This window comes from Anopheles maculipalpis, chromosome 3RL (genome assembly GCF_943734695.1).
Source record: "Anopheles maculipalpis chromosome 3RL, idAnoMacuDA_375_x, whole genome shotgun sequence".
Taxonomy (NCBI): Eukaryota; Metazoa; Arthropoda; class Insecta; order Diptera; family Culicidae; genus Anopheles; species Anopheles maculipalpis.
In genome coordinates, this window is record NC_064872.1 from 14,372,654 (window position 1) to 14,400,559 (window position 27,906).

General features: G+C 43.6%; 6 protein-coding genes across 6 annotated transcripts in view; 2 read left to right on the forward strand and 4 right to left on the reverse strand.

Moving 5' to 3' along the window:
• LOC126564400 (pre-mRNA-processing factor 17) overlaps positions 1 to 27,906 on the reverse strand; it is a 375,930-nt gene that overhangs the window by 19,617 nt on the left and 328,407 nt on the right. The gene's annotated exons all lie outside the window — the stretch shown is intronic.
• On the forward strand, positions 170 to 1,424 carry LOC126564879 (actin-related protein 2/3 complex subunit 1A-B). Its single transcript, XM_050222001.1, has 2 exons — positions 170 to 245; positions 340 to 1,424. The coding sequence occupies exons 1-2, from the start codon at positions 173 to 175 to the stop codon at positions 1,386 to 1,388; spliced, it is 1,122 nt and encodes a 373-aa protein (XP_050077958.1). The 5' UTR covers positions 170 to 172; the 3' UTR covers positions 1,389 to 1,424.
• Positions 1,909 to 2,563, reverse strand: LOC126565414 (protein D2-like). The gene has a single exon (XM_050222589.1). It carries the CDS (start codon positions 2,527 to 2,529, stop codon positions 1,909 to 1,911), a length of 621 nt encoding a protein of 206 aa, XP_050078546.1. The 5' UTR covers positions 2,530 to 2,563.
• On the forward strand, positions 2,886 to 5,616 carry LOC126564670 (DNA polymerase delta subunit 2). The gene is made up of 4 exons (XM_050221757.1): positions 2,886 to 3,173; positions 3,240 to 3,423; positions 3,896 to 4,020; positions 4,843 to 5,616. Exons 1-4 carry the CDS (start codon positions 2,886 to 2,888, stop codon positions 5,614 to 5,616), a joined length of 1,371 nt encoding a protein of 456 aa, XP_050077714.1.
• On the reverse strand, positions 16,421 to 20,143 carry LOC126564655 (protein dimmed). Its single transcript, XM_050221743.1, has 3 exons — positions 19,738 to 20,143; positions 17,457 to 17,708; positions 16,421 to 17,164 (listed from the first exon to the last, which is right to left on the reverse strand). Exons 1-3 carry the CDS (start codon positions 20,137 to 20,139, stop codon positions 16,421 to 16,423), a joined length of 1,398 nt encoding a protein of 465 aa, XP_050077700.1. The 5' UTR covers positions 20,140 to 20,143.
• LOC126564288 (rac GTPase-activating protein 1) lies at positions 25,346 to 27,399 on the reverse strand. Its single transcript, XM_050221290.1, has one exon. It carries the CDS (start codon positions 27,293 to 27,295, stop codon positions 25,346 to 25,348), a length of 1,950 nt encoding a protein of 649 aa, XP_050077247.1. The 5' UTR covers positions 27,296 to 27,399.

Sequence of the window (27,906 nt, forward strand, 5' to 3'; positions counted from 1 at the left end):
CAGAGTCCGCGAATTTTATCATCTGTTCCATACTCTGTGCAGTTTTTCCTTGTTCTCGCAGTACACTCTCTGAAACAAGCCGTTCCGTGTGATCCGCCAGCTACACATTTGGGCGTTTCCTCGTTGTGATTGTCTTATTTTGGTGGTGATAAAAACTACGATCTCAACCATCATGACTGAACGCCATACGTTTGGTGGTACGGTTAACCCCATAACCTGCCATGCGTGGAATAAGGATCGTTCCCGTAAGTATGCCACTCGCTGGGCAGGTGGTCGTTCAGCTCGCTCCGTGTGGGGTCGCATTAGATTAGTCATCCGACAACGTCTTCCCTTTTACAGAAATCGCCATCTCGCCTAACAACAACGAGGTGCACATCTACAAGCGCGAAGGATCGGAATGGAAGCTGACCGATGTGCTGAATCAGCACGATCTGCGCGTGATGGGCATCGATTGGGCACCGAATACTAACCGCATCGTAACCTGTGCCGTCGATCGGAACGCTTACGTGTGGACGCAGGGTGACGATGGCAAGTGGAAACCAACCCTGGTACTGTTGCGCATCAATCGTGCTGCCACCTGTGTACGTTGGTCACCGCTCGAGAACAAGTTTGCCGTCGGATCGGGTGCTCGGCTCATCTCGGTGTGTTACTTCGAATCCGAGAACGATTGGTGGGTATCGAAGCACATTAAAAAACCGATCCGTTCGACGGTCACGTCGCTCGATTGGCACCCGAACAATATGCTGCTGGTGGCTGGTTCCACCGACTACAAGGTGCGCGTATTTTCCGCCTTCATCAAGGACATCGAACAGCACCCGGAACCGACGGCCTGGGGACCGAAGAAACCGCTCGGCCAGATTTTGGCCGAGTTTAAAAACTCGAGCAGTGGAGGCGGATGGGTGCATAGCGTAAGCTTCTCGGCCGATGGCAATCGGATCTGCTGGGTAGGTCACGATAGTGCGATCAACATCGGTATGGCGAATGGAGGGAATGTGGGCATTAAGCAGAAAACGGAGTATTTACCGTTTTTGTGCTGCGAGTGGATCTCGCCACACTCGATCCTGGTGGCCGGACATAGCTGTGTGCCGTTGATTTACACCGTTGCAGATGGTAAGATTGTGCTGGCCGCTAAGCTGGATCAATCGACCAAGAAGGAACAGAGTGGCATTTCGGCAATGCGCATCTTCCAGTCGTTGGATCGTAATTTGCGTACGGAAAATTCGGACACCAATTTGGAATCGATTCATCAGAATGCTATCACGAGCGTTTGCGTGTACAGTGGAGAGAAAGGCAATGTGCAGCGTGTCAGCACGTCCGGGCTGGATGGACAGCTGGTCATTTGGGACATCGATACGCTTACACGGTCCATGCAGGGACTAAAGCTTTAAACACAATGATGGCGCACACCTGGCAAAAAGTATTTCCTTTTCGCTCGATCTTTAGAATTGTTTAATGCATTTTTAATGTGCATTTTCCACCCCTTAAAGGTTCTACTAGCAAATGAGAATCGTTGCAAATAAATACTTCATTCCAGCTATACGAATTGACGGCTTATTTCTTACCATTTTTAAGTTGAGTGAGTCGCAAACAGCGTTTCGTCTGATGTGCAGGGTTGACCAATTGATGAACAAGGAACCATCCATTTTATATTGTAAGAGGACTGAAAAACCCTGTACCTCCCTATTATGACACAGCTGTTGAGGCTTTGCAACACAGTTTAGAAGGTTTATCAGTGGTGTTTATTTTTACTTTTGTTTGCCTTTTTCTTTTCCAACAACTTCGGTGCTTCTTGCAACTTCTATCGTCGAACGGGAATGCTCTCCCTATAGGCATTAAGTGCAATACGGTACAGTACGACGTCAGGAAAATGCATTTGCTACCCCTTCAATTAAGCCAATTTAGCCCTGCTTATGCACCCAACTGCTTGTACAACAGCGGCACATAATCGTCCCATTCGGCCTGATAGAAGTTCCCGGCAACCGGATTACCCAACTTATACTTTTCGGCAAACTTACGGATAGCGAATCCACCACGGTTGTCCCCGCTCGTGTTGGTCAGCCGGGGCTCATCGAATGTTAGTTTGCCATCCTGCTTGTACACCAGAAACACGTAACGATGGAGACCGGTTCCCTGCGGCGGTCCCGACCCAACGTACGCCGACAGTGTTTCACCCTTCGACACGTCCGCACCGGGAATGTTTCCAACCAGCCAGTGATGCCATTCACGGAATGTCGGCTCCTTGCGACTCGGTGCATCCGGATCGGTCATGCAGAGCGTATACATGGCGCCACTTTCCGCATTCCATTCCACCTTCGGTACGTCCTTAACCTGGGTCGGGGTGAGTACGTTTCCCTCGCTGACGACTGCACCGCTCGGGTACGTTACCTTGGCCACTTCGGTCGGTGCAACCGGCACCACATCGGGAACGACTTCGTGCTTATCCATGCTTTTTGCAATAGCGGAACTAAACAGCCGGATTGAGGTGGTAAAAATGGACGATGCGCGAGTTTGCAGCCGGCAGATTGACATTACTCCGTTGGATGCTGTCTCGATACTGACTGGGGGGAAAGAGCGCACTTGCATTAGCTTCCTGTGATATCATGAATGTTCAAACGTAGGTTCATAATAACTGTTATTGGATTGTACATTATCTAAAGGCATAAAAAAAGCGCACAACAAGGAAGTAAGGCCCGGAATTCACCCAGAAAATCGTAAAAAACGGTTATTTTGCATTGCATTTTTTAGTTTTGCGCAATGGCAAACCACCCTGTGTTGCCACTTCACTGTCAAAGCTGTCAACAAGTAGGCGGCAAAAGGCGACGATTTGTTTTGGTGTTTCGCGTAGCGTAGTTCTGTGTGCAACGAACAAACGCGCGTCTCTGAAAATGCTGTTTCCGGAGGACGCAAACTTTTCCAAACCTGTAGCCGGTGGTATCTTCGAGCGATTAAAAGTGCCGTACACTTACAAATCGGAATGTTTCCAATTCGCAAAGAAAGATTTCTCCAAACAGTTCGCTTTCATCTATGCGTCCCGTTTGGAGGAGATGTTGAAGCTGTTGGAGAATAGTGTGCAGAAAAAGTGGGGCAGCGAAATGCCGATCAAACGATTGGCCGATCTGCGTGAGGACGGTCCCCAGAAGTGTGTTATTATTGGAACACTATTTAAGCATCAGGTAGGGATGCATAACGGGTTGCAGCAAGAGGATTCGAAATTAATATTTTCCTTCGCACATTTGTAGGAACTAAAACCGAGCATTTTGCGGGAAATATCGGAAGAAAATCAACTGGCTCCTCAACCACCCCGCTCGCACTACACGAACGACAATGATATACTGATACTGGAAGATGCTTTGCAGCGTATCAAGCTCGTGGGCAAGATAGATGTACATTCCGTTGTTACGGGAGTGGTGTGTGCCGTCATGGGTAAGTTATGATGTGATCCAAAGACTCTCTGGAAATTAAACGTTTCGGAGGATAGGTGGACTGAATGCTGTGGAATCAACGGATCGAACTTTAATCTCTTGTTCTATTCATTCTATGCGAACGAAACTGAAATCGAAACAAATACCCTCTCTCTCTGTCTCTCTGAACCGCTCCGCCACTAAATAGGCCAAGACAGTAAGTGAAATGATGGCTAACTTTACTGTTTTCCTCGTGTTTTGTGTGGCTTTAAAAACTACATTATGTTTTATCATCTGCATAGCTTCATCTGAACTTCATTTATTTTTGTATTATGCACCTTAAAGCACTCATTTCCTTTGTACAGTTTGCAATTTAATTTAAGAGCACATGTTAGCGTGTTTAATGGGTTCATTTGTTCGATTAATCGCAACACATATTTATAACATCGTCATAGGAAGTCTAATATTTATTTAAAAAAAAACTTTTCCAACAGGATATGAAGAAAGCGACGGACGATTTTTCGTGGAGGATCTTATTTTCTATGAGGGAGGCCCGCAAAAAGAACTACAACCTTTAGAAACATCTCCATTACTCGTTTTGATGTCTGGATTGAATCAGGTAATTTTTATAATTCTTTGTAATAAAATATGAATTAAAAATACGACTTTTTTTTAGAGGCATGGTAAAATTAAACGGTAAAAGATACTTGTTATCAATGAAATAGCATTTTCTTTGATAAATAATTAATGTAAGAAAAACATCCAATTTTAAGTCGTCATCTTACGGCCCTTTGCCGGCACTTAAGCCATAATTTGTTGACCTTTTTTCTGTCAAAAGGTTACCAATTTCGTAAATACATCTCTGATTTTTACCATGCGTTTATTCTTCTTCAAGTTGATCTAAAAAATTGCGATAGCACAATACTGGAGCATTTCCTTTTCATTGAATGTGAACCGCAGCTTCTGTTAAATGATCCAGGGAAGCTTAAAATGGTCGGATGGCCAGTTCCAGGCTCCCACCCTCTATAAGCTTTCCCTTTTTCCCGATCGTAGGGAATGTGACACAATGGCCGACTTTTTCTCTGGCCCGGATTGAGGAGGAACTTTTGCTGCCTAGTTGCTAGTCCTAGTTGCTGTAAATTAAGAGATAAAGCGCTTGTAGAGATAAAAAATATGTAGTCAACTAGCAGTATACTTTGACCACTGACTGGTAAACCCACCACCAGGTGACACCGTCGCTTTTTTTAATGCATACGTTATGCATTTGTATTATAGATTAATATTGATTAATAATGATTTCTCAACCGAGCATGCCCTGTATAAATAAAAAAGAAAAGGACAAAATGCCTTGAGAAATTTGTATAAAATCAGCTCAAGAAGAGCTGAGAATATGGAAACGAGCCGTAATACTCATATTAAAATAAAATTAACATGATTTCAGACCGCTGCAAATGATTTTTCCCCTGCGCTGGAACTGCTGCAACAGTGGGTGTTTGGTAATCTAGAAGGGCTCGTCGAAGGAGGAAACGATTGGGAAGCGGCCAGCATTGTGCGCATCATCATCGCCGGCAATTCGGTGAAGGCAAGCGCTAAGCTTAAAAATCATCTCCAATCGAAAGTCAGCAACGAAACGGATGCTCTTCTTGGTGCGGTAAAATCCGTCGACTCGTTGATACACAACCTTGCCCAATCGGTCCCGGTCGATCTGATGCCGGGTGAGTTCGATCCGGCCAATCATATGCTGCCCCAACAACCGATGCACCATTGTCTGTTTCCACGTTCGGTGCCGTTCAGCTCCTTCAAGGGTGTAACCAATCCGTACGCCTTTGAGCTAGCCGATCGTTACGTGATCGGAACGTCCGGACAGAATGTGCTGGATGTGATGCGTTACTCCAAGATCGAGAACCCTCTGGAAGCGTTACGGGCAACACTGTGCTGGAGTCACATTGTACCGACAGCGCCGGATACTTTGCCGTGCTACCCGTACTATCAGCACGATCCATTCATCATCGGTGAGTGTCCGCACGTATACTTTGCCGGGAATGTGGGTGAATTTGGCACGGAACTGTGGACGGGTGCTAACGGACAAAAGGTGCGGCTGGTTTGTGTGCCTTCGTTTTCGGAAAATCAAAGTATTGCCGTCGTAAATCTGCGAACGATGGAGTGCCGTAAGGTTCGCTTCAAAATGGATGGGTTAGAGGGTGGAGAGGAGTGAAATGGTAAGGTGGGGTTTCTAATTTCTTTTTCCATCAATGTGTTCAATACATATGCATTGTAAAATGTGATATAAATATTTCTCTTGTATTGGGTGTTATAGTTGAGAAATTCTTAAAAACGTATTTTTCAAATTATTTATTACCTTCCTTGAAAATTCTTTCAATTCACTTTAAAAAAACACAGCACAAAGGTTTAACATTTGAATGTGGTTTTATTTTCACAACGCACTCTTACGGTGGCGAAATCTACGAATTTTGGTTGGCTTATGTGTTGTGTGGCCCATATTGATCAGCTTTCATTTCTACAAACATTCACAGATACACACGATTAGGATTTGTAGATGGTAGAGTAAGAATGAAGATGCTTAGATGTGTGATTAAACTAAAATTTAATCCCTCTTTTTACGTACACATACGTACATTATAGTGATGCATATAGAAATAGAAGGAAAGCGTATGTGGAAAACGATATTTTTGAACAATATTGCGAATGAACGACCACAACAGCGTGTATGTGGCAAGATGGACACGTTTTGAAAGAGGTGCGAAAATATGATTCTCTTTAGACCATGCCTAGTGTTGCTTACAGTGGGCTTACAAGCTACAATGTTGCAGATTTAAAAGCGAATCAAACTTGCTTATCAGTTAGCTTAATGTACATGTACTGGTTTAACAATGTCTTACCACTACTGCGCACTAATACCACTTCCTGTAGCGGCATCTCTAATTGTTTATTTGCTGCTTTTTATAATATATTTGTACATTTTTGGGTTTATTTAGTTGTAGCGAAGCTTATATTTTTAATGACCTTCGGTTTCTTTTTATTAAAAGAATCGTTTTGTCCTAAAATTGAGTAACCGTATGCTACGGCCGCTCACGTTAATTTGAATCTTGTTTTTAATTAAAGAGTGAAGTCAAAATAAATCCAAATTTGAATCGTAAAACGGACGTAGCCTGCCTCCATAACTCATGTAACTCATCCAAAATTATCTAAAAAAACACGTCTAGAACAATCATACCAATGAGAAAAACGTAAAAGTATCAAAGAGTTTACCAGCCATAAGAGTTTAAATACTTTACAGGGGTTGGTAAAATTCCAATTTTCATGTTAAATTATTTAAAAAGCAGGAAAAGTAATATGCAGGACACTGTATCCTGTAACAACTAGATAAAAAAATTGGATGAATTCCTTTAACAATTGTGAATAGATGAGGGTGGTCTGGAGGCTTTAAAGACCTTTAAAATTTTGCTGTAAAACATTGACCACACTGTAAAACATACACCACACTGAGGTCGGCACAAAATGCTTCACCACATGATGACTTTAGTCCAGTAGAATTAACAAAATTTTGACTCAAATCTAAAATATTTCTGTGAAAACAAAATTATAACATACAATTCACGCTTACAGGAAGTGGTATCATTGCACTACAGTGTAATGAAACTGTATTCACCAATCTTCTCCTTTTGTCGGTGTCACTTTTAGTCCGTACTATAAGTTAAGTTTAACGAATCAACACCTTTTAATGGTAGCTGCTCTTGGAAGGACGTGGATTTACAAACGAAAGATATCCAAAGTGGTGCCTTCCTATGTTTGGATGGGTTGTTTTTATTCCTAAATTTTAATTACTTAATTACTACAATGAAATTTTAGCGCAAACATCAAGCACTGCTACGTTTTGCGCTAACCTCTGATATTAACATTGGCTTTCAAGCTTGCATTTGTTTGGCACAGAGCAGGCAGCAGCAAGTTTGTTATAGCAAGAACTTTTTTTCTGGTAAAGTAGTGGTTAACGATCTTAAAATTAATCAACTCATTCAAGTTATGAATTACAGTTCCATTACACTACCGGGCCGGTGCCTGATATCGTTCCTTTCCTTTTCTTTCTTCGCTTCTCGTCCCATTTACTATTAACGGTCTAGCATTCTAATTTGGCATTCGGAGTTTTCATGTTTGTATCCATTTGTACTTCTTTTGTGTTGATACCATTAATTAGCATTATTATTTTTTAATTACTTATACTTTCTTATTTCTTTTTACTACTTTGCTTTCTTAACGGTTTGTTTTATTTACATATTGTTTTGGACAGCTTGCGTTACCTTGGGAATGTGTAGGTAAGTGGGTATTGTACCTTTTGCTCAGTGTACAAACTCCATCCTCTCAAATGCTCCTCAAATGTGACTATGTGATTTAATAAACTAAGGTAAGAATCGTACTTTCTCGACAAAAAATAGAAAGAAAAACCTATATCACTTTTATAACAAACAACAATATTTTTTTGCACACATGGTTTTGCTATCCCGCGGTAGTTGTATTTGACTAATGGCTCTAGCTCTTAGTATGTAATTATTTACTTGCACAGCATTATGTTGGAATCATGTAACGAATTTCACTAAATGTAGAATGTATTAATTAACACCCGGTTCATCCTTTTTCGCTTTCACACCACGCTCTCGACTGTCCTCTCGGTTCGCTGCAAACAACGGACGGTATACCAAACCTGGGCCGCAGTGAACCGCCATGGCGCTGTATGATTAGAAGTCGTTGTGCTTTTTTTAATCCCCTTTTTCTGTTAAGCTTAGTATTTTACCTACTGCTTTATTGACTTTCACTACTGCCCTTAATCTGCTATAGCTTAAAAGTGTAGAGAGTTGTTTAGCAAGTCTTCTAAATCAACCAGTTTACTTAACATTTAAAGCTTTTTAATTTATTTTTACAAGTAGTCATTTATTTCAGTTTGAAGAAGCGATTGTTTTACCTGTGGTAACTTAAATGCCAGACTGAACGGGAAACATGCTTTCGGAGGAAGGAACAGGAATTAGAAAGGGAGAAGCTCCCACACAAATGCGAGCAAGGGAATGTTAGAAAATTTTAACAGTATTGTTTGGGCAAATTTCTGTTACATTTGAACCCATCGTAACCGGTCATCGGCAAACCATAATGGCGTTATTCAGTCGGAAATTGTCTCGTTAAGGATCTCTGCTGTGTGGTGTTTGGTACAATATGTAGCCGTTATCCTGTGGGATAGTGGGCAAAATCGATCCTTGCAACTATCGTCTCTCGTGGGTAGAAATTGGACATTGCATTGTAGGTTAGTTGAGTGTGGCACTTCGGGAGCGGAGTGAATAATTGCATTATACAGCGCCATTAAATCCTATAGGTGTTTTCTGTACACCGTAAGGATGTTACTGGAAGTGCCATGTTGTCACTACGTGTGTCTTTATGCTCCCTGTAACGCTCAGCTATTATCGTTTAAGGAGAAAATATTATTGTGTTTAAGGATACGGTACAATACTGGTACACTCCGGTCACTGACCGTACCCTTTTACGTTTGGTGTGGTAATTGTGGCTAGCATGGATTAATAACAATGTTTGTCAGTTTGCCTTTTTTCTATTGTAAAGTTGTTGCTTCCTTTCCGAGGCTGAACATCCAATTTTATCGGTCAAGCTTTAACAGATCTTTATCTGAGCTAGCTAGAGTAAAGAAATTAGAAAAATGAACTACAGGCGAAATGTGCCTACAGAAACGTATGCATTAAAAATAGACTACACTCTGAGGGCAATGAAAAGAGAACTAGTGGAGGTCAAGAGATACCTCTTCGCTCTCTCGTGGTACCCCACCGCCCTCACGAAGCACCGCGTAGGCGAAGACGGTCCTCTTCGCAGGCTTCGAGCTCTTCACCATCACGAGGTAGCTCTTTCAACATTTAAAAGCTCTTCGTCCTCACGCGATAGCTCTTCACCCTCACTAGGTAGCTCTTCGTTCTCATGAGGTATGTGGGAAGGCAAGTGACAAGCTGCACTAAGGCCCGAGGGACCCCAACACGAACATTCAGCTCTCAGGGCCCTAATCCGCCCATCGTTAACTCCGCTACTGCTTCATGTTTTTTAAATCTCATGCCCTCCAATTGAGGTTTGTCTGATGACCAGTAGGCCTCACGCCATAGGAATGATGCAGAAGCCCGGCCCTGCTGTTTGAAAACCAGCGTCGCTGTCACCGCTAGCATCGGACCGCCTCTATGCTTTTCTAGGATATTTCATACCATTTATACGGGCGTTCTCCAACTGCAAGTTAACCTTAGCGATATAGTCACCAAACTATTAGTTTTCTTCTTTTGTTTCGTTAGCATTTTATGATCACGCAAGACTGTAGAGTGAGGTAAATTTGTATCCTATGAGGAGTTTTCGTTACAATCAGCTTTAAACCTTTATTCAGGAAGTATTTCACTGTCTCAACTGACCATAGCAGCTTGAAATTTATAACGATGCAGTATTTTATCTATACGTAAAACACATAGTAAAAAGGCGTTGGATAATTGGGTAAATCGATGGGACATAAGTCTATTTTTAACGCATACGTTACTTACTTCCAAAAATAATACTACTCACAATTATTTTTATCTGCCTTGCATAATCATCGTATAGAAAAAAAACCCTTTCAAGCGAACATATTTAAAGCATAGTTGTTTACCATTACTCCAAACCTCATTCCAATCTACTTCCAACCGCTTTCCAATGTCCGTTGGCTGTTCCGTAAATATTTTGATACCGGCAATAATTACCTCATCGCCACTAGGCCGGGTTACTTTTTAAGGACCGGATAATCCGTCAAAGCAAAGCAGCTCTCCACCACCAGGACGATCACCGGAAAAACAAGCCTTTCCCTGCGTAAACAAAACTCTTTCCGTCCTTCGTTTTATTATATCTGAGTGATGGGCACATGTTGGGATATCTTTGGTAGACTAAAATCCTCCACTTCTTTAGTATTTTGAAAGCTACCCTTCTTCACCCTTTTGCCAACGGCTTTGACTGTGGCGGAAGTGCGTGGTTGATTCTCGGAAAGCGGTATGTCAAATTTGATTAACATAAATATCTTTCCGCTATTGCCACCGAGCCATCGTCGAGTGAAAGCGTGAGACACTCGTCGCGAAATGTCATCAGTGAGGACACACATACACACAGAGTCAAACGCAAATATTCCTTGCCAAATTGAGACGGTTGGATGCCAAAAGGAGTACACCCGAACCAGCGTGTCCTTATGTCGTCAGCAGACCACCGGTCTGACGAAAGCCTTGTGTAGAGGGTTTTGAAGACTGCAGAAGTTGCCGTCTTGGTGGTGAGATCCTACACAAAACAGATAACAGATGATTTCAGCTTTGAGTAGCACGACGACGATGACAACGCCTCAAAAGTAGCTCTCGAATCCAATCCAAAAAAGAAACATGTTAGCGCAAAGTGTGGCCGCAAACATCCTTGTCTGGGAGAAGTTATTACTTGGGAAAGGAAGGGGAAAAAAACTGCAAAAAGGGTTGAATTTGACATCGGAACACAACACATCTCATGCTCGGGAAAATGTTTGAATGGGCCATGGTACGGGTGAATGAGACAAAAAAAAAAAACCCCAAGAAATGGAATAACAAATTCGTTGACGCGTTGAACTGACGAAAATCCTGATAAATCGTCCTACCTCGTTTCTTCATGTTTTCAAGGCGCAAAATGGGGAGCATATTTTCCATTCCGCCTCTCCGTTATGGCACTTTGGTGATGAATGATACGGCGCAAACATGGGGAAAAAGAAGGGCTTGTGCGGAACGCGTGTCGCCTTTTTTTTTCTTCTTCGAATTCTTCCCACGGAGAGCATAAGCTTATAGCTACATCCCACACGAATGGGAACCGGCGTCTTGGTGTGTCCTGTTTTTTTTTCTTCTAACCTCTCAAAAGGCGAGTGTTTTAAGGTTCTTTCTTTCGGTGTTCCACCCCTATTATTCCCTATTGGCCGTATTGGGTTTATCGGAACCCGAACAAATGTCGAAGGTGGAAAAACTGCGCTCCGAAAAATGTATTCTACCATACAGATTTGTGTGCGTGTGTGTTAATGGTGTTTCACACCTTCATGGCTCCGTGTGTGTGCCACCCTTGGGAGATATTGGTTCTTCTTTTGTAGATGCGTAAATCTGCGTGTAATGTTATTATAAACGGTTCCTTAAAGGATTTCTTTCCTGCCCCTCCGGTTTTGCCCATGCCTGGGTACCGAATGCCAACGCTGCGAAACGTTGCCATCCGATACGGTTGCAGGGATGGAATGGAAATTCTTGGAAGGATCTCTCCAACCGTATGCGGGCCGACGACCGTACCGAAGCAGAAGCTGAAGAACAAGATTTGCTTTTGTTTTTCCCATCAATTTTGTTGAGGGTGCGTTGTCTTCTACACACTCGGTCGAGAAGCTATCGGCGAGGCCGGCGCGCAATCAAGACGCAATGGGTGACGAAGAATCGTTTGATAGAATTAGACATGTACATAAATACTTTTGCTGCGCTATTTATCTTCTTGGCGCCTTTTCGCGGCATGTGCTGTTGATTGGGAAGCAACATGTGGCGACGGTTTGTTTCGCCGGTTCACCAGACCCGACACCTGAACGATGGCTGTGTGTCGTGAGGGTGAAGCTTAATGGCAATAATTGAGCTCAAGCATGATTGTCGCTCGATTGCCGTCGAAAAGGAATTGCCGCCGTTATTCGGTAGGCAATAATAGTACAAGGGTAATAAAGAGCATTATAATGTCTTGAGGCAAGAATTGACAGGATGAGTTGGAAACGATCACACACCATAGTTAGAGTAGTAAAACATTTTGAACTGCACCAGTAAAAAATATTTTTCATATAATAATTCTCTTACTTTGTTCTATTGTAGGTTCTTTTGCTGGGAAAAAGTTAACAAAATATTGTGAAATCGGTTTGACGTAAATACAGTGCCTCAACATAATTGTGAACACCTTCAAGATGTACCTTTCCTTGAATAAGGGGCAACTTTCTCAGTCTAGGGCAGAATCATCAGATTTAACTTTTCTGTCTAGGTCCAAGCAAACGCTCCTTAACATAACCATACGAACATTTGTTATTGAGGAAGACATAACTTCAATTGATGTTCTAATACGTTGTAACGAATAAAAAATTTATGTTTTGTAAATATTTTTAAAACTTAAATTAATATTTTTGTTGATTAAATTAATAGTTTTAAAACTCATCCAAATATGCAAATCGATTAAGATGACCTTTGTTAAAATTATTTTTATCATTTGCTTTTCTCTCTGCCATGCATTTTTTATAGCCAAGATACGCTTTTTTTAATATTTGGATTTTTAATATTTTTCATCGCATGTATTCATTGGGTTTTTTAATGTCATAAAAGGCTTCTTCAACAACCTTTCATAAAATGTATTTGTATTGAAGATGTGACACCCATAGGATAAAATGAAATCATGAATGAGTGGACAGAAAATTAGCTAAAAATCAGTTTTATGTACATCTCTTCACTTTTAAGAAATTGTAAAGGTTAAAGGCCATTGGAAAAATATAGCAAAATGTTTAACACTACCAGAAAGGGCTAGTTCGTATCGTTATGTCAAGGACTGTGCTTAAAGTAAGCCCCAATGGAGGCGCCTAATGCTTCACGTCTATAGCACCCATTATCAAGGATCACCGAGAAAACTAAATGTTACGGTGTTTGGACTTCCATTTTTGATACTGTATATGCCAATTTAATGGTATAAAATGTTATATTCTAGCTATAACAGGCATCGGAACATCCAGGGCAAAGGTTTCTTATAAAATAAGCACCCAATGGAGGCGCCTAATGCTTCTCGCTGTACCACCACCATTATCAAGCTTCGAGCCGGGAGAAGAAAAACAGATGATTATGATTGATGTATTCAGATTCTTTCTTCAATCGTTTCGATAACCCCAACCCCGACGCGCCTTGTCCTATTATGGCAGTTCGATTTGAGCTAGAATAAAATTATTTGGATCTGGATAGCTTTGTGAATGGCTGAGCGAAGATGATAAGCAATAGACGTAAGACGTATTGCCAAATACCCTTCGAAGACAGGTTCAAAACACGCACGTACGCACCAACGGGTCGTCATTGGAGATAACGATTTCGTAAACCTTTCTCCCTCCCCCTGTTGGATGGGTTGAAAACGGGTCGATTTTCCATAACAAACAGGTGGGAACCGACGAACTTTTCGCTAAATTCTAAATCGTTTTACTGCTTGAAATTCTTACGAAACAGAATCATTTCCGGTGATGATGCTTCTGGCGAGGTGTGCCAGGGCAAAAAAGGGGGAACAAGGGAAGTGTTTCGTCATATACCTCATCCCCAAGCACTGTTTATTGCTCACTACTTCTTTTTTTGTTGGCTCTCTTTTACATTTCAACTCCAACAATTGAATACAAGGTCATCATAAAGTCCTGGGTGGTTAAAGCAAGTTCAACGGGCCCCGCTGACGAAGGTAGCTGACATGAACTGAAAATGGGAAAAGAAAGGGAAGCCTATTTGGAAAAAATACATTTCCCTACCTTGAGAGCACTTCATCGAAAAGGAAAGTGAAAATGAAGTGTGCCCATCCGTCGTTCCCAGACAGGTAGGCAAGAACGACCAACTGGGTAAGAATGGATCATCCTAACCTATCCGATGAGATAACCGTAGATCCCGAAACGATACGGATGACACAGTAGTAGCAGCGGGGAAAAAATTCGATAAATTTATTATCTGTCGCCTTTGACGAAGATACGCATCTATCCGAGTACGGCGCGTTAACGAGATGCCCTATGAGAAGCTCTAAGGAGATTTTGTGTGTCCTGAAGCCGGCCGTATCGATGTGATACGTTTTTTTTTACCACCCAAACCATCGCATTTATTTCGCGAAGGACGAAAGGACATTTCGTAAGGGAAAAGAATATCTTAGCGATTTCGGTTCTACCCTGTCTAGCGGCGAGCAAACTCGTTTTGATTCGTTTAGCGACTTTGTTTTGGGCACTAGGCGTTCGATAATGGCACAAAAAAAAAAATAAAAAAAAAATGAGTGAAGGGAAACCACCACATGGAACGGGTCTAGCGCGCGTACCTTTAGCATTGGAATGGTGGTAATTGGATTTGAAAAGCTTAGAAAAATTTAAGGTTTTTTAGTTGAAAAAGATGCGAAATACATTTAGCCATTATGCATCTCCGAAACGACAGGCACGTGCTGTAGATGGGTGAGTCACACGAGAGGGAAAAGAACCGAAGTTTTATATAAGTTTTGTTCACGGGATGATGTAAAATGATTGGAATATAATATATTAGATAAAGAAAATTCGAAACGGTACGAACGTGACCATTTCCATCGCCACTAGTATCACCGTTCTGTGCCCGTTCATTGATAAACACAATGAGTAAGTGATCGATTGCTTTCCTTCATCGGTATTCTTAATCTGTTTGCTCTTGCGGCTGTGAGGAATGTGATCCGAAATCTAAATAAAACCAGAATAACAGCCTTAAGAATGTTTTCCCTCATCCTTCGTGTTTTAGTGTTCCAAAAGGACAGATTAAGATCGTTGCTTTCCTGGAACGGATTATTCGCGCTACACCATTCATAGGATGTTTATTTGTTGGCTTGAGAAGGAAATGAATGAGTTCTGTCGCTCGTTGGTGGTTAGATTAGTGATACAGGCCCGATGGATTATGATCATTCATAGCGCGTGAGCAGTGAGCAGAAAAAACAAAGATTAAAAGTCCCCAAAATGCTGCTCCACGTTATGCACATCCATTGCACAATGGTGTGCTTAAAATCTGTTCTCCCTAAAATACACATCATGGTAATGGCAACTTTTTTTATTGTACTTCAACAGTATGACGCAATCGTTCCAGTTTCCCGACCGTAAAGAGACAATGAATCTAACTCTCCAGATTAGAAGAAATCTGTGGAGTGTCCTTCTTCACTAAACATAACCGAAAACCCGTAAAGCCCATCAAAAAAAGATTCCTCTTCTCCCGTGGGAGGCATTACAATCATATGGTCATTCTTAATATGAGCAAAACTGAAAAGAAGTCACCATTTACGGCCGACTGTTTGCAGCAGAACTTCAAGGACTTTTGTCCACAGACCGACACTGAGAGTAGAATATCGCCTCCCGCACGTGGAATAATAATAAATCACCCTCAACCTGGGTGTCTGTCCACGGTCCAGCACTGGAGGCGAATAAATAAAGCTTTTGTGGTTGCGATTGTTCTACACCGTGCATGGTGCACGTTTTTTTTCCCGGTAAAGGTAATGGCGGATGTATCCTTCCAGCCTTCGGGAACGAAAAAATTACCTTAACCGAGTGGCCTACATTGAAGTAGGGATGGCCAAAAGCATATAACCGAGACGAGAGAGAAGTTGCAAGTAGGAAGTTGTGGAGGGCAGACAGGCAGGTAGGATCTTGCTGGAAAGTGGATACGTGCATCAGGGAAAAGTCAAGAGATTTCAGTGACGTTACTTGTATTGTTTTGCAGTCAGAGCTAGAGGAATATGACGGTGATGTAAATTGAAATCGTGGTAAATCAGAGGTATCGTTCTAGTTGTCCGGATGCAGGTTCTAGGTGCAAACTTTGTAACAAATTAAAACCGGAATCACTGTAAAAATAGAAGGTTTCTGTTCCCAGTGTTCCAGATAACATTTAAATTGAAGAAATAGTGTCTTGTCGTTTTAATGCGATTTTAAAAAAAAAGGTCGTCTGCTATTTTCAATTCTCTCTCGAAAAATCTTAGCATGTAGGTGGGTTCTTGCCGGTGCTCCGGAATTCTGAAAGAGATTACGCAAAACAATAGACCAACAGATAGGGAACTTCCGCCCACTATCTCAGAAGAGAATGAGTGGGACTTATTCTTTTCTTCCCAGCAGAATGTCTGCCGTAAGCTACCGAAAACATTTCCGGATGGAATGTCTTTCTTTTTTTTTCTCTTGTGTGTGTGTCTACCTTACGGCTCGAAAGAACTCTCGGGGATTACATCATTTGAAATGGATCCTCGTAGAAGCTGTTTTCGATATCTATACTGCTAGCGCTATTGTTATTGAAATGGTGGGTATTAAGGTGATTGTTGTTTATGCTACCGTGGTGCTGATGGTGACCGTTTGACGTCGCCACACCGGACACGTCTATGATACTGCCGGTGGTGTTGCTAATGCTGGCGCTGCTACCATTACTGCTGTGGTTGCTGGTGTTGTTGCTGGTGGTGCTGTTGCTGCTACTGCTGGTGCTGGTGGAGCTGCCATTGCTGCTGGTGCTACTGCTGCTACCATCCTGCACCTGCTGCTGCTGATGATGGTGATGCTGAGGAAGCTGCGGATGATGCTGAAGCGTGAGATGATGCTGCAGGACACGCTCGTGGCAGTCGAGTGCGCTACCAACGGTTGCGGATATAATGTCGAGCGAGGTGGAAATCGGATCCACATCGGATGCATGACACGGACCGACAACTTCCGGCTGCGCTTTGCTTTGAATCGCCGCGAGACAGTTGCTCTGCATCGCAAGCGTACTGGCCACCGTACCGACATCGGTAATGGCAGGCAGCGTGGCGCTACCGTGCAGCGGAAGTCCAGCATTGGCGGCAGCTGCCGCCTCACCTTCACCACGCATCACTATTATAACATCAGTCAGCGCGGTGATATAGTTCTTTGCCAGTGTAAGCGTCTCGATCTTCGAAAGTCGTCGTTCCTTTTTGACGTGCGGAATGACTTCTCGCAGTGACTGTACAAAACAAAGACATTACCCGTTACCGGTCGTGGAAGAAGGTGGGTCAAGTTCGCCAGGTTCGAAGCATATCGTATAACAATCGATGTTTTACCATTACAAGTAGGTGTGATCATGAAAACGAAAACACAAGAGAAGAACAAGTCGAAAAGACACGGTCAAGAAGATGGAAAAAATGGCGTACATTTGCTCAAGGACATGATATTTGAGTCGAAAAAGGATAGATAGAGAGAGAGAGAGAGAGAGAGAGAGAGAGAGAGAGAGAAAGCACGGCAGCAGGATAGCTCACCTGAAACGCATCGTTTAAGCTGTGCATTCGCATTCGTTCGCGTTCATTCGACTCCAATCGCCGTAAGTTCCGTTCCTTCGCGTTCATGGCTCCTTTGCGGCGTCGAGCTGCACTGCTGCTGCTCCCATTACCGGCCGCTCCCTGACCCGAGCGGCCACCGTTACTGCCCCGGCTACCGGTACGGCTGCTTCCGCAGCTCGTATCATCACTTTGCGAGCTTGAGTCCGTCATGTCCGGGTCGATGGTGGCTTCCTGCGAAAAGGCAGTTTGCAGGGTAAGGAAACTAGCAGCTTATGAAAGGATGAGGCTACTTGTGCGATTGGACAGTGACATTGGATTTCAAATTTCGCTGGATTTTACTCTATATTCTTATGTGTCAAGATGTCTAACATCTGACTTAACGGTCAGAAATATCCCGGACAAGATCGTCGATCAAGTCATAGAAGAAACTACCCATGTGACAATGGTTTGTGAAGAATATCCCAACTAGTGTTGTCCTCACTAAGCAGCTCGATTCTGATTATGAAGCTCTGTTCGCATTTTGAAGCACTGCCTTGACTAGCCCCGACTCTGAAATAAAAAGCTTTGACCTCACAACGTAGCTATATCCTGTGGTACCTAGTACTTATAATTTTGTTTTTGAGTAAAAATCTATTGCAGGTCCTTGTCTTTATGCAATCAATCGTTAATCAAGACAGGGACGGAAAACGCTTCTATAATATGAACCTTTATTTCTATAAGCGTCATGTCGCCGGTAGAAGATCGGCGATAGCAGCGCCGGTCTTCACACGACAGAACCGAGGTTCAAATCCCATTCCGATCGTTATCCCGTAGGGACGATTGATTAACTAACTACGTAACTAACTACGATTACGATTACTAACTACGTAGTAGCAGCAATTTTAGTAAGCCCTTTTTAAGGCCAGCGTAACCTAGTACAAATTTCCAACCTAACTAAACTTCGAAACAGTCACCTGTTTCCTGGTAGCAATACGGTTATCGATTGCTTCATGTATGAAGCGTACTTTTTCAAGGCATTTAATTTTTAGCGTTTCATTTTTTGTAAGGCATACGAAATTTATCGTATCAATAACTACGAAACCTTGTTTAATTCATGTTTAATTTTCGATTAACTCCCCGCATAAGAGAAACCCCTTGGCGTACACCCCACCCGTATCCAATACATGATCGATTGCAAATCGTTCTTCTACTGGTAATAGCACCATAAACTGTACCACGCTGTTACTATCCCACGCTTTCCGATACAAAACTCATTTCACTTTTCTTCTAAACCTTCTTTTACGACTTTCGCTTTTCGCCGCGCTCGATGGAAGATGTTTCTTGCTGCTTAAAAAAATACACAGAAATACATCCGCTCCTCACAACACGATGGACCAAATAAGCACAAGCAGCTGGATATGCAGGTGAGTGTCCGAATCATACTAAAAAAAAAACTGCCGCTTTTTCCCTGACCCCCCCCCCCCCCCCCCAATGGGCCAGTTGTTTCGTGTCCGTAACCGTGCAGCGGCCAATATTCGTGAACCGGATTCAAGGCACGATTATCATTATGACAGAGTAAACAAACCGTTTAATATCCGCACCGGAACACGATACCCACCGGTTTCAAGCATTTGTCGCCCTTTCGGCAGTCCTGCAGTACCGGCTTGTGTGTGTGTGTGTGTGTGCTCTCTCTCCCGCCTTCCGATAGGTTCGGGTTGGGCTGATTGAATTTTCGCAGGTGTACACGCAGGGCGCTCAGGTTTCGCGGCGGCACCCACCTTGCTACATGTGACTTGGTGGGTGGCAAAAAAGGTTCCCTTTTTTTTCCCCTTCAAACCATGTCCAACCGATCGGTGCCGGTGCATTGGTGGAGAGCTCGCCGATATCGATTTCAGTAATTAGAGTCGTAAAAAGTGTGGACTATCAGCTTATTTTATCGCAAAATAAAAACCCCATCATTGGAGGGTTTTTTTTCCCTCGAGCAAGCACTGTTCTCCCCTTATCGAATGCGGGGGGCCGAATATTGGTAGGTGTCGAGGCTGGGTACGCCCAACAAGAACAAGTGGCGTAGAAAAATGTATATTAAACCTCGTGTGAACTTGCTCAGGGATAAAGAAAGAATTATCCACAGAGAAGCCATTTTTTGAAAACAATACTTCCAAAGGAATGGAAAATTTTACTTAAATTCCCGCAGAAAAACAAAAATGACCTCGTTTGTTTTTCGCGTCCTACCCCAAATATCCTCACTAGGCCATACCGGCAATCGATAAAACTAACTCACCATTTGCATGCGTCTGGTGGCCCTTTTCGGTCGTGCGGTAGCCCTCAGCGTAACACCACCGGCCGCAGTGGTCGTGAGGGTTTCACTTTGTTGCAGCAGATTTGCATTCTTATCCTGCTGCAGCTCATGCTGATGCTGGGCATGGCCAGCATGATGATGATGCTGACTGTTGTGATGTTGGTGATGCTGGTGATGCTGCTGCTGATGATGAGGATGCTGGTGCGGATGATGCGGATGGTGCTGATGGTGATGCTGATGCGTATGGTGTCCACTTCCATTGATGATACCGTTCGTGGAACCGTTCGAGGCAAGCTCGTAGAAACCGCTCGTGTCGGACGATTCGGCGATTTCGGCCGCGGCCAACTGCACACTGTGCTTGTCGTCGGACAGATCGGAGCGCATCGCGATCAGGGTTGGTTACGTTGTATCCGGAAGTGTGTTTTTTTTTTACTTATGTGTTTTAATGCGATACAGGACTTCGGCAAGGAAACGGCTTTCTACTGTGATACTTGATTCTGTGATTCTGTGTTAAAAAATGATTACCATTTTTCCTTGTGCTTTCCCTCGCAATCAGCTAATGCGATGGCGTCTACCTGGAAAGAATGTCCCACCGATGAGACAAGGGTAGGAAAGTAAGAATTACTTTTTCAGAAAAAAATGGCGAAAGAAAGCAGAGGTGAAGCGAAAAGAACCTAGAAAAGAACATGGCGTTACCGATCCTTCTGTGCGAAGGAATTCCGGACGCAATAATGGGTTCCGGAAAAATCGACCAAAGCAAAACGACGGAAAGCAAAATGCACCACCGCCGGATGCGGACGAACGGTACACCATCGCGGACAAGGGAGGAGGACGAAGCAAAAAAAAAAAAAGGTAGGCCACAGATTATAAAACACTTCCGGACCAATTTAGTGCGCAATCTATTTTTATTTCAAGATTAATTTGAAGACTACGGCTCGCCGCCATGCCACCAAGAATGTTCCCGGGGCGAGTCCGCAGGCTTGTAGAACGAAGCGCTACTGCGCTGTACTTGTGGCGACCCGTTAGCACCATGATTAGGCCACGAAGCAAAGGTATGCCCATACCGCGATGAATAACAGGGCCGTCCCATTCTTCACCGGTTTCGCGAAGGACTCGAGGGTCCTTTTTTCCTTTCTTTGCTTTCTTTTACTGTCCTGACAAGAACGATCCGGCGGGCGGTTCTGCCATGACGATATTGTTCTACGACCGCAGTTTGTAATAGCTGTGCAGAGATGGAGCCGGCACAGATTATCACCAGGGGTGAAATGTGTTTCCCCCGCTAGATGACGGGGCTGGATTAACAAGTCTTGCTGCTAGGGTTCGAGCAAAGAACGCGCTACTTCGTCTGGCTGATGCTTAAGCGCGGAAAATAGAAGGATAAAAAGGGAAAAAGAGAAAGAAAAGGTTCATCCTTCTAGCATGGATCCGGAAGAATTCAAATCTGCGCTTCATCGTGTACCAAGATTAATGTTTGAAAGTTCGCACTGAAATCTGAGCGCGATGGTTTTTGGTTTAGACGCACACTGTTTGTTGGGCGACGGTCGATGGATCGCAGATGCTGATTAGCGCCTACTCAAGCACGTTGGAATGAGTTATAGAACACATCTAAACCTCAGTTAGGGTTACCTTCGAGGAAGGTACATTCGAAGTTTGTTTTCTTTATTTTGCGGCCAGTGGGGTATAAATTCATCAGGAATCAGTCATTTTATTTTTTAATTTTATGTTAAGAATTATTTCATCATATCATTTGGCATGCGTTTAAGAACACTCGAAAATGTGTTAGTGAAGAATAATATGAACCTCGCAGCGATTTAAAGATATACTAAACTAAACGGAGAATTGGAGTGATTCATGACTACAGAAAGAAGCTCAAAATTCTCTCATGATTGTGAAGCTTTGGAACCGTTTGGTGCTCTTACGTATTACGTACAGAATGATTGCGTCAGTCCTCAAAACACGCGTTTTTCGCTGCTTAACGTTCGTCCAAAGGGTTCCGCCTCCAAGAGCTCTCTCACGCGGTCGAATAAGCTTCCAAGAGATCTTATCATTCAATTTAGTAAATTTTCTTCGATACTTAAGCAACAACTTTATAGGATAAAGTGGGAAAACAGAACCTCAGAGAGAATAAATTCGCTAGGGAGTGGCGGATTTAACGGTACGCGAACTGAGCTGAAAAGGGTCCCAGGAATCACAAAGAATCACTCTCCTTTAACTCATGCCTTAACGGAAACTCCGCTTTCGGGTTCCGAAGGTTTAAATCTGCCACTGTTGCTAGACGATGGTCTAGGCTCTTGAAGGCCTAATACTCCACTCCACGAAGATCGTCAAAAAATTGGTCCTAGTGATTACTAACTGCTTAAGCGTAGATAGTTTTGATTGGAAGACTTTGCTTAATACAGCCGATCTTTGATCTCTCTCTTCTTGGCTTAATGGCCTCTACTAGGTCACGCCAGCCATCGAATGACTCACTATACTTGTCGATACCACTGAGCCCAGAGCTGAGCCCTCGGGAGAAGGGTAGGAATAGGATTTTAAACCCGGTCGTCGGGATCTTTTCTAGGATTTTCCTCAAACGTTGGATAAATCCTCTGACGGTTGAGCTGAAGATGTGGAACGAAAAAGCCCCGGTTCCCCTAAATCCAACTGACTTGGAGACTAACCGGTGTCATTTCACGGTTTTATGCAGACACTTGTCTTCTTACACTTTGTGAGTTTGAATAAATTTGTAAGTTATTTCCAAGCAACAAGATGCGAAGTATGCGCTATCTATCCTACAGAAGGCAGAAACAAATTATGACCAGTGATCAAGGAAAATGCATCGCGATCATCGCAACTTCCTCACGCTCACGAGGATATATTTTCGTCATAGATCATGGTTCCGTTTGGCGTTACTCTCACCACGTGACCAGTATAGTTCCTACTCTCACTATTATCTTGAGACTCTTCCCTTATTCTTTATACACTTACCGAAAGCCCACAGAATTCTAACTAATCGGCGGCTAATTCCACAACCAGTGTGATAATCTTGCCCTCTCGAAACCGTGTAGGAAACGATTTCGCTCACTGGACACCACAGAAAGGATAGCAATCTTACCAATCTACCAGCCATTACGTGAAGCAAACTACCTTCTCAGAATCTCCTATTTCGGTACAGTTCGGCCTCCTTTTTCTTCGATGGCCTGGATGGGATAATTAATTTATCAAACGTGTCGATTGCTACCAAATCGGACTGGAATAGTAATAATACTCACACGCGCACTCACCAACCAATGGATGGAACCTACGGAATGGATGGACGCGACCTCCTACATCTAATTTTACCATTGACGAATCGTTAAATAGGGCTTCTGTTCCTTTCGGTGAGCAAAAGTTGGGCGTTAGTGGCCTTTTGGGGAGGGTAAAGGGAGAACAACCGACACACACACGCGCAACACTTTCGCACGTACTCGAAATGGACGGTCATATAACTGGCCAGTGTGTGAGGATGAGTTTTTGGATAGGCCGAATTTACCACCGAGAAGCCCGGGGGCCGGCTAGACTGATGGTGATCGTCCAAAGTCAACGCGGATGCTGACGGATTCCTCCGGTTGCTGCTAATTAAGGACATACGTAATTAAATTAGACCAAGCATCCTTTCCAACCCGTACCCTTACGGGAGGCTTCGTGCCTGCTCTATTATGCTAGCGAACGTTGTTGTCGCGAAGGAGAAGTTCGAGGAGCAAAACCGTTCTATTTCCAATTTCATCAAAAATTTATCACTTGCGGGACTGGAAGCTGAACAGTTTCATTCTTCAGCCCACACAACTTGCCAGTACTTCGGTCGGATCACGTCAGGGGAGTTTTTCCCGCGTCGTATCAAGCCGTCCTCGTACGGATGCGCACAGTAGGTGCATATGGTGAGGGTGAGGAAAATTGACCCGGTGGTCGCTCCGGCTGTGAAAAAGACAAACAAACACATCGGACGCTTCGGCATCGAACCGTGGAAGTTGTTGATGAAAACAAATTGAATCATATCCCGCTGAGATTATATTCTTCTAATTTAGCCAATCTTCTCTTCTCTGGGGAGAATCGATGAGGCGGTGGTCAATCGGACCGGGTGGGTGTGTGGTTTCGATACGTTGGTGAACTTTTTTTTGTCTACTTCTGCTGTATGCTACTTCTGCTGTATTGATCAATTGTTACCGACTTGGAACGATGATGATGTCCTTTCTTTCAGGGTTAATTCCACACGGGGTCGGCTGGACATCCGATTGGATCGCGCCAAGGATCAAATGCCATACAGGCATTTGAAATACAGTAACTAAAAAAAACATAAAAGCACCATACATTTTGACATTTTTGGTAAATTAAGATTATTTCGAGTACTAACCACCTAGAATGGATTTTTTCTAAAAATATTTTTTTAATTACTCAGCAAAACAATCGAATAATTTCGTATAACCTTGAAACCATTTCCATAATTTATGGGAATTCAATTATCATTTGTTATAATTGTATTTTATCTTTCCTTATGTAATATGTTATTGCAGGTAAGATCAGTTCTCAGTTTTGATAATTTCTTAATCATTTCTCTTTGAAAAAAAGCGCAATTTTCTGTGCAATCCCTACAAGAACCAAGAACCTGGGTCAAAAATTGACAAGAAGATCCTTAACTGTTCCTATGGTGTTATGGCAAAAGATAAGTTAGTGGAAGTTGGGGCAAGTGTGTGTCGCGGGCATGTGAGCTACATATAATTTTTTCAGTAAAAAATTAGTTAAGTGACCAACCGAGTATGAGTAATTTGTACTTCGTACTTTATATAGTATACCGAATTTCATGAGTAATAGTCATTGCTTGTCATTTTTATCATCTTTTTTCTGCTGAGTCACCGAAACCGAGTATTATTTTAAAATATTTCATCCATTTAATGACGGTTCTCAATACACAAAAAAAAACAAAATATAAAAAAACTGTGATTTTCATGACAAAGTTGAGACGCAAAGACGTTGAATTATGAAGGCAGCTCAAGAAACAATATTTTTTTCATAAAAAGCCAAATTTTAAATTAAAATAACATAATAATACATAATATTATTTTTTTGTTTCTGGGACTGATTAATGAATGTAAAATAACAATAAAAGCATACTCAGCTTTTAAAATAACATGTATAAGTTAGAGCATAAATTGCTGAACGAGTCACACTGGCCCCAATTTCCGCAAAGTATTTAAAAATATGTAAGCAATATGGAAAGATGTTTTTAGCAATTGTTTGTAAATTACTCCAAAAAACTCTTCAAGCGCAACTGTACAATAATGATAAGGATTATGCCGTGATGTTTAACAATACAAATGATTCCTTGCTCGCTCATTATAGTTAATTTCAGAAGCAAAACGAATGCTGTGGTTAGGGAAATTGCGTTTTTATTATTATTTATGTATCAAATGTGGATGGAACAACAAGTTTATACACCCTCTGAATGGGATATGTAAAGAGAAAAGGATAAGAAAATGTATCATTAACAGTATGGTTAATTTAAGTAACTAAATCTCTAAGCGCGCCTCTCTCTTCCTCCTATTCACGTTCTCCAGCATCATTCTGCCGATCCGGCTCAATCCTTCGACGTCTTATACGGTGGTGTCGCATAATACTTCCTGTCCTTGCGAGGCCGGCGCAATATCGGCGTTTCCATGCGTCGTTCCTTTTCCAGCGCTTGCGTCATAAGCTCGCCCACACCACCGCGTCTGCCTGGTGTTGGGGCGGTACCCTTCTTACCGCTCTCCTCACCGTAACAACCGCTTGCTGGTTGTAGCAGGATGAACTGGCTCCAGTAGTCGGTGTGAATTTGCAACATTGCCTGCACGATGCTAAACTGCACGTACGTTTCGGCACACATCGCATTCATGTCCAGATCGATGCGCGAGTACCCCACGATGGTTGGTGCAAACACACGGGCCAGATTATCGATCGGCATCTTGGCCTGCTCCGAAAGGGCTACCCGCTGGAAGTGCAGCATAAGGAACGCGAGCGTATCGCGATTCGGTGCCGGTAGCCGTTCGATCAACTGGCACAGCTGTTCCCGTGTACGATGGTCACTGTTCGGGCTCGAACTACCCGTCACTGCGCTGGAGAACTCACCAAGAAGAGCGCACGGGATGAGTGGTTCGCGCAAGGTGCGTAGGAAATCTTTTATGCAGCTGCAAAGCACGTGCACATCGATCTGCCCAAGTGTGGGAATGGTTTTGCCACGTAAAAATTTCTCCTTCAAAGCGCGTACCTCCCGCTCCGAGCCGGACATACGGTACAGGCCGACCTCGGTAAGGCCGCGGTTTTCGATTTCGCTCACACAGTGCACGATCAATGCTGGGATGCGAGGGCTCGACGAGGGACAGTAGTCTTCCAGGCAGTTGATGGCACCCGAGGCTTGTGGCGTTGCAGGGCCACCGTTGTTGGCAGCGGTCGCGGTGCTGGCTGTACCGCGACGAACGTTCTTGGTTTGTGATTGCGGTACGCACGGGAAGGATATCTTTTCGCGACAGTACCCGTGGAACAGGGCCTTACATTCGCGACACCGGAGACCGCTGCTACCGAAGCGGATCCGTTCCTGGCACTGGTTGCATGTGTCCGAGCTAATGAACGTTCGACCGACCAGATCGTGCTGCCGCTGAATGACCGTTTTCTTGGGTTCTTGTTTTTCCTGTGCCGGTGTGGTTGGTGCCACATTGACGATGGTTGCGGCCGTAGAGTTGGACGATGCGCAGCTCGAAACAACCGCCGGAGGAAGTCGGTTTTGGGGAGCCATCGTGCGGAAAGTTGACTCGGCCTGAATCGGTCCACCGTCTGGTCCGGTCGGGACCGTTATCTTGGCGTGTGCAATAATTTCACCCTCCGTGCGCGGTTCCATGATGTGCGAGGTTGAATTAATTTCCATCACACGTTTCGGTGGCTCCTGGGGCACCTTAACGCTAGTGTTGTTATTGTACGATGGGCGATGCTTCTTCCACGACTTTCGTTTCGCTTGCATTTTGAGCGGTTCCAGGAAATCATCTTCCGATTGCGTCAGAGAAAGATCCACCAGAAACGACCCAGTGGAATTGATGTCATTGTCCACGCCGCCTAGCTCCCGGTCCGCTCCTCCATCGACCGCGTGACCGTGGCGCGATCTGCGTCTCGGTTCCGTCGCAAACACTGCCAACTGTTCACGCGTTTCGTCCCGGATCGTTTGCTCGTTCCGCACTATCTCGCACACGGCCATCATCTTGCGTTCCATCGAATCACGCTCGTGCTCCGCATGCCGGCGAGCCTTCGTTTCCGTCTCGAGCAATTTGCGGGCGTGAAACAGCTTCGATTCGAGGTTCGTAATGATGCGCAGTGCATTGTCCAGCTCGTGCTGCAGCCGTTTCGCTTCCTCGATCGATTTGAGCCACTGCATCCGGCACTCGTCCTGCAGCTGGACGAAGCGCAGAAACTCCACCTCGGCCGCACCGTCGCGAAACACTTCAAACGAACGCCGAAGCTCATCGTATTGAGCCACCAGGGACAACTCCATCACTTTGGCCATTCGATACACACAACACCATTCGGTGATTGATTTTCCGTTACGAGTACAAAACGCGCGTCCTTCCGATTGGGACGGGAGGGCACAAACATATAAGCGGGTAAGCAGCCGCCGATTTCGAAACTAAACGGCCGCCGACCGTTACAAGAGCGTTGCGTTGACAGCGACGGCAGCTGTCAAACGGTACGATCAGCTGTCATTTGGTGGCGGCGGCTGTTTCGATCGACATTCGTACCCCTTCACGGTGGAAAATTAAAAAATTTCGTTATTTTAAATGTTACTGGTTGTATTACAGGTAGTGTATTTAAAATTAATAGCTTAAAATTATTTTTACACATTTATTTATGTTTTTCCCCCTTTACAGAATAGTTTCAAAATTTTGAATAGAATTGAGGTACGTTTGATTTATTAAAAAGAAACTAGTTTCTTTTATCTAAAAGTTTAGCATTTTTTGTACATGCAATAAAAAAAACTTTTAACTGTTAATACAGTACAGCTCAAAGGGCAATCATAAAAGCAAAGTTAAACAAAACACCAACATTCCTTCGAACACAATTTTTTCTCTAAACTGTATTCAGTTTCCTCTCAACGTTAAGTGAATGCCGAAGCTTGTT